The sequence below is a fragment of the Triticum aestivum genome, chromosome 7D (genome assembly GCF_018294505.1).
Source record: "Triticum aestivum cultivar Chinese Spring chromosome 7D, IWGSC CS RefSeq v2.1, whole genome shotgun sequence".
Classification (NCBI taxonomy): domain Eukaryota; kingdom Viridiplantae; phylum Streptophyta; class Magnoliopsida; order Poales; family Poaceae; genus Triticum; species Triticum aestivum.
In genome coordinates, this window is record NC_057814.1 from 403954969 (window position 1) to 403961685 (window position 6717).

At 42.4% G+C, this 6717-nt stretch overlaps 1 protein-coding gene across 1 annotated transcript; it reads right to left on the reverse strand.

The window, feature by feature from the left end:
• Nucleotides 1-357: 357 nt before the first annotated feature.
• Nucleotides 358-4452, reverse strand: LOC123168005 (uncharacterized). Its single transcript, XM_044585867.1, has 3 exons — nt 4033-4452; nt 1084-1198; nt 358-719 (listed from the first exon to the last, which is right to left on the reverse strand). The coding sequence occupies exons 1-3, from the start codon at nt 4273-4275 to the stop codon at nt 646-648; spliced, it is 432 nt and encodes a 143-aa protein (XP_044441802.1). The 5' UTR covers nt 4276-4452; the 3' UTR covers nt 358-645.
• Between the last annotated feature and the right edge of the window lie 2265 nt (nt 4453-6717).

The following is a 6717-nucleotide window of genomic DNA, read 5'->3' on the forward strand; positions in this document are numbered from 1 at the left end:
AAATGCCTGGCTATGCATGCAGAAATCAATCCCCTAGAGATGCATAGTTTATGGTTTCTAGTTAGGGAGCCTTGCTGGTCCAACAAATGTTGATTTGCTTTCTGCCATAGGAAGAGTTATATGAGGAAAAAGGAGGAAGATATGGTCCTTTTGTTTTGTTTGACTGAGAAAAACAAACCTGTTAAACAGTAGCCATTTCCCCTTATAAACAGGGATGTGTCCTTCGATTCCCGCCTGTTTCTATTCCTTTTTATTTTTTACCAAGAACATCAGTTCTATTTTCTCGAGAGACAAATGAATCTCCAATGATTGGTGTAACTAAGCGAACGGGGATGTGGATGCAAACATGACATCCAATGAAGGACCATAATCTCTTTCAGAAATATGGGAATTTGGGCACAAACACTAACTTTTATCTTTTACAAATTTAGACGAATACAAAAGACTTCTGAGAACAAAGATCTGCATATAATGCAAGCATTTTTACTAGTGGAAAATACATGAAACTTCAAAATTAGACAGACAACACCCGCCTTATAAAGCATAAACAAGTCCTGGAAACTAGCCAGACCACACCCGTATTCTGAATCATAAACAGGTCCTCCAGAGCCTAGCACAGCAACTTGTTCCATGGCACTTCGGTAATCAGCGAAACCGCCGGGAGCTATCCTCACTTCCCAGTCCAAGGGATCTCTGTGCATTGGCAATCCCTTCTTCATCTGAAAGAGGTGCAGTCAAAGCAGAAATAAGCAATTGTGTTGTAATTGAAAAAACAACGAGGGGCACATAACATAAGTGAACTATAGTTAAAGTTATCTTGATATCTGGGCATCTGGCACATATTTTAGATTAACATAATATTGATCCGCTAACAGTGACCAACGCATTTGAGAAGAAAAAAATGTTATTTAGTCGGTTTTATTCTTGGTACGGGAATAGGATATCAATAACGGTGTTATTTTTTAGGAGTACTTAATTTATTCACTAGGAGGAAATGCTGAATTGTGTTATACAGAACAACAACGAATAGGATCAGAGTAAACCAGGTTAATACAATACTATCTTGCCATTGACTGAGCTCACCCCAGAACTGTGTGAAGATCTTGAAGAAAAAGTTCACATTACGGGAGACACTGTATGCCATCACAGGAGGAAGAGGCTTGACAAGTGTGTCCACCGTGAAAACTCTCCGCAGAAACTGCAAAACAAAGGGCTTCTTGTCAGACAATTAACCAACAACGAACAAAATAAGTACAAGATTCCTTTATTTCAAAATCAATTATCCTCGATAGGAGGGATTTGTTGATTTTCTTATCCGTCTAGACATCTAAATAAACTTCGAAGTGAATGAAACATTAGGACCACACAAAGTGAATGAAGTATTAGGAATCACACACAATGACAATATCTATCTTTTACCAAATAAGAAGTCAATATCTCTGTGATAGTTCTTATGCACAATATCAGGATCGCCTGTTTGCAACCCCTCCTCTCTGGGTTGACGTGTAACAAGGGGTATGCCTCTTTGGGGGGATGAGTCGCAAACCAAACAATTCCGGGTCGACGGCCATGGTAGGACATAGTTTTTTCATTGAGATTACTAGTACCATTTTTTTTCACTCACGCCAATTTTTAGAGGCTAAAAGTTTTGATATAGCAAAGAAGTACTACCTCCGTCTAGGTGAATAAGTCATTCGCGTAGTTCTAGGTCATCAATTTGAGGAATTAAATATGTGTTATATGTCATGAAAAGTATATCACTAGATTTCTACACAGATGTAGTTTCTAAATATATATTTTTTGTCACATATAATACATATTTAGATAGTTAAATCGTCGACCTAGAACTACGCGAATGACTTGTTCACCGAGACGGGGGTAGTATAGAAGATCAAGTGTCTAAATTGTAAAACAAATGGAAAAAGTTGGCATGTGACTTGCTGGGTTGGCCTAGCACAGCACACACATCTCTCTTATTTTGACGTACTCCAGCCCTAGCATCTTATTCTTACCCTCAACCACCAAGTCCTGAACACCATGTGTTAATTATATTCTAACCATCAGTCTCTCAGCTCCCACCAACACCCATCCTGCTGTCACTTCCGATCCCTCCATCCACCAGCAATAGATTGAAGCGCCGCTGTGGTTCTCTGACAAAGAATCAAAGGCAACCACAGGTACGCCAAGCGCAGGAAAGGGGCGGGCAACATCCAAGCATGGTCATGGTGCCACCATGGTAATAGCGGGATGAGGAGCCCAAGTGACACACAACGACGACTTCGTGCGAGTTCTCATTTGGGATCAAGAGCAACTGTTTTGGGCCGTGTTAAGTCCGTCAACCCACCGTGACCCCTACTTACTCGACACTAACCCTTGACTGGGGTGATTGATCATAGGTCAAGGGATGTGGCGTCGACCCATGATCCCTGTTTCTATGGGTAGGACTACTATGATGAACAAGTTAGTACAGAGTCAAGAAAAACTGTGATAAAGGCCATGCAGGGTAGAGGATACTCGGACATGGCCTTCCATTTACACAACTGTGCTTGTCAGTGGCAAATTATTTACTTGAACTAAAACTATGTTTTCTCGATATCTTGAGGAAAACAATATGGTCACCTGAATTAAGCTGGAAACCATGATATGAGAGAAACCAAGAGTTCTCTGTGATTTCTTATGCACAACATCAGGATCTCCTGTTTGCAACCCCTCCTCTCCGGGTTGAGGTGCAAGTACTATTTTTTTCACCCACGCCAATTTTTAGAGGTTAAAAGTTTTAATATAGCAAAGAAGTATACAAGGTCAAATATCTAAAATGTAAAACAAATGGAAAAAGTGGCATGTGACTTAACCCTCCAGCCCATACATCTCTCTTCTCTTCACGTACTCCAGCCCTAGCATCTTTACCGTCGACCCCCAAGTCCTGAACACCACGCATTAATTATAAACTAACCATCCGTCTCTCTGCTTCCTCCCTAGCATCTTTACCATCGACCCCCAAGTCCTGAACACCACGCATTAATTCTAAACTAACCATCCGTCTCTCTGCTTCCTCCAACACCCACCCTGCTGTCACTTCCGACCCCTCCATCCACAAGCAACAGATGAAGCACCACTGCGGTTGTCTGACAAAGAATCAAATGTAACCACAGGTATATTAAGCGCAGGAAAGTGCCGGGCAACATCCAAGCACGATCATGGGGCCGCGATGGTAACTGCAGGATGAGGAGCGCCAAGTGACACACAATGACGACTGCATAGTGCGAATTCTCATTGGGTATCGAGAGCAACAGTTTTGGGCCATGTTAAGTCCGTCAACCCACGGTGACCCCTAGTTACTCGACACTAACTCCGGATTGGGGTGATCGACCCCAGGTCAAGGGACGCGGCGTTGACCCATGATCGCTGTTTCTATGGGTAGGACTACTATGATGAACAAGCTAGCACAGATGTCAGGAAAAACTGTGATGAAAGCCATGCAGGGTAGAGGATACTTGGACATGGCCTTCCATTTACACAACTGTACTTGTCAGTGGCAAATTATTTACTTGAACTAAAAGTATTTTTTGTCGATATCTTGAGTAAAATAATATGGTCACCTTAATTAAGATGAAAACCATGATATGAGAGAAACCAATAGTTAGCAATTGTGGGGCTGTTTATTTCATCTAATACAGTTTACAAATTTGTGTTGCTATTGAACCTTTGTCTTAATTATTGTGGTTAGGGTTATGACGGTAAAAGGTGAAGTGCAATCTTGTGAATTTTGGCCAACAATGTTCAGTTGGTTTTGCAGTGCCTCTATCCAAAAAACCAAATCTACTGTTTCAGTTTTACTACCATTAGGTCCATTACCAGTTGATTGAACCCTAAACTTGTTAATTAATCCTGAGGAAATTCCTTCTGTTACAACTGCAGCCTCTGAGAGTTCACAATTCGTCGAACACCTAGAGCGAATCGCCCAACAGCAATAAACAAGGAAGAGGCATAGGGGGAGGGAAGAGATTGGTGCGTGGCGCGGGCGGGGCATACCCTGCTGTTGCGCTGGAAGGAGTAGCGCAGCTCGGGGTCGATCTCGTCCTCCTCGAAGTCGTCGACGGCGAGGTCGAGGTCCGGGCGCTTGCTGCGTGGCATGTTCATGGTGGGCGTCTCCCCTGGGTTGCTGGTGACGGTGACCTTCCCCTCGCGGCTCATCCTGGACGCCTCGTCGTCCTCCTCTGCCTCCCCCGTCCGCCATGGCGCCGACGACAGCAGCTCCTTCCTCTTCCTCACCATCGTCCCCTCCTTTCTTCTCGCGTGTTGTCGTTTGCTTTCGGTTTGGTTTTGCGAGGAGGAAGGAAGGGGATGACGATGACGAGAGGATGAGGTAGGAAAAGCTTTCCGTTGGGCTCTGGTGGGTCGGATTGGAGAGGAAGTGGACTTTTGTGGGCTGAATCACGTGCTTTAGCTCCGGGATGCACGCGATGGATGTCGTATGGGCCGGCCCATTTTACGTTTATTTATCGTTTTTTCCTTCTTTCATTTTTTGTTTTTTCTTTTCCTTTTTCCCTTTTCCTTTTCTCTTTTTATTTTCTTTAATTTTTTTCACGTGTTTTTGGGAATTTTATTTTCAAATTCGCCAACATTTTTTGTTCATCCTATTCAAAAAATGTTCATCGAATTCATTTTTTGTTCATCATATTTTAAAAACTTTCATCAAAATTCAAAATATGTTCATCGTATTCACAATTTGTTCATCATTTTCAAAAAATACTCATCAAATTCTAAAAATATTCATCAAATTCAAATTTTGATCATGGAATTCAAAATTTGTTCATCATTTTTTTTCAAAAAAAAATGTTCATCTAACTCAAAAAATGTTGATCCTATTCAAATTTTGTTCACTATAATTTTTAAAGATGTTCACCAAATTTAGAAACTTTCATCAATATCCAAATTCACTAGCATTTTTTGAATCAAGAGCATTTTTCAAATTCATGAATATTATTCGTATTCTGGGACATTTTTTGGCTCCACGAACTTTTCAAAATTCTCATTTTTTTTATTTGGAACTATTTCGAAACCTGAATTATTTAAATAAGTAAAAAATGAAAACGGAAAAAAGGGGGCGCCCCGCCGCCGCTCATGGGCCGGCCAAAATGGGCGCGTGAGGGGAGCAAGGGGTTCACGCTGTGACTCCCCCAGCACGCTGAATACGAAATCGCTAGTTGAGGAGTACTCGATGTAAAGATCACTCCAACTCCCCATGTTGCGACAAGTGACGCACATGCAGCGCGCCACTTGTCGCAACCTGAGAGTTTTTATCTCTCAAACCATGCGTCCAAATCTCAAACCGCTTTCACCGTTGGATTCCTCGCGTCGAAATCTTCAAGACTAGATCCCATGTTGACAGGTTTTGACGAACTTTTTTGTCAGGAAAAAACCGGACGAAAAAACCGAATCGGAAGCACGGGTTTTTCCCTTTCCGAAAGAGGCACGCCCGTGCCTCTCACGAAATCACAACTGTGCCTCTCGCGGAAACAAAACCATGACTCTCGCGGAAGGAGAAAAAAGCGAAAACGCGTTTTTTTTCGTTTCCGAGGAGGCACGGCCGTGACTCTCGCGAAAGCACACCCGTGCCTCTCGCGGAAGCAAAACCGTGAATCTCGCGAAAGGAAAAAAAACAGAAAACGCGTTTCTTTTTCGTTTCCGAGAGGCACGACCGTGACTCTCGTGAAAACCGTGCCTCTCGCGGAAGCAAAACCATGACTCTCGCGAAAGGAAAAAAAGAAAACACTTTTTTTCATTTCCGAGAGGCACGGCCGTGACTCTCGCGAAAGCACAACCGTGCCTCTCGCGGAAGCAAAACCGTGACTCTCGCGAAAGGAAAAAAACAGAAAACGCGTATTTTTCTGTTTCCGAGAGGCACGACCGTGCCTCTCGTGAAAGCAAAACCGTGGCTCTCGTGGAAGCAAAATTGTGACTCTTGTGAAAGAAAAAAAAACACGTTTTTTCGCGCCGGGAAAAAAACGTTTAAATAGCCGAAAACGCGTGTGAAAAAATTAAAAAAAATCAAAAGAAGCGCCCAGAGCGCGACACGTGACGAATGGCTAAGAGCGCGCCAAGTGTCGTTAATCGTTGCGAGGCTTCCGAAGAAGCGCTCGTTAACTAGTGGCTCCCCGCTGAATAGGAGGACCCTTGTGGGATGTCGTAGGCCCTTGCGTGTCAAAGTTGAATGGGTTGTCATTAATCAGCTTGAGGGCGTATACGAATCGAGCTGAATTTCATTGACTCAGAACAAAGCATCAAAAGAACACAGACACAACAAGTCCACACCTATGTCTAAAAAAACAAGTTCACACCTGGCCTTAGTGAAGAAAATACAGTCTACGATTCATTCCCACAGTGTTTTAATACAATAGATTTTTTGACTTATCTATTGAGAATATCATTGACGCCAATTCTTCACGAAACCTCATACTTGAGTAAAATGATCGACCAGGTTTGATACCTCAAAATTTCACATTTTTTATTCTTTTCTAGTTTTTTTGTTACTATTCGTATAAGGTTCACGAGCACCCAAGGGCTCCAAGTCTGTGTCCCTACTATAATCTAATACTTCGTCCATTTCTTTGCATATAAGTTTTGTTTTAAGTCAAACTTCATAGAATTTCATCAAGATTGCGGAAAAAAATATGAACATTGACATCATCAAATCAATATCATTACATGTATCAG

Bases quoted from the DNA above. Each gene is read 5' to 3' on its own strand.
- LOC123168005 (XM_044585867.1), bottom strand. From the start codon at position 4,275: ATGGTGAGGAAGAGGAAGGAGCTGCTGTCGTCGGCGCCATGGCGGACG. The intron at 1,199-4,032 runs GTATGCCCCGCC...TTTGTTTTGCAG, and splicing joins CCTTCCAGCGCAACAGCAGG to TTTCTGCGGAGAGTTTTCAC. The intron at 720-1,083 runs GTGAGCTCAGTC...CACCTCTTTCAG, and splicing joins GATCTTCACACAGTTCTGGG to ATGAAGAAGGGATTGCCAAT.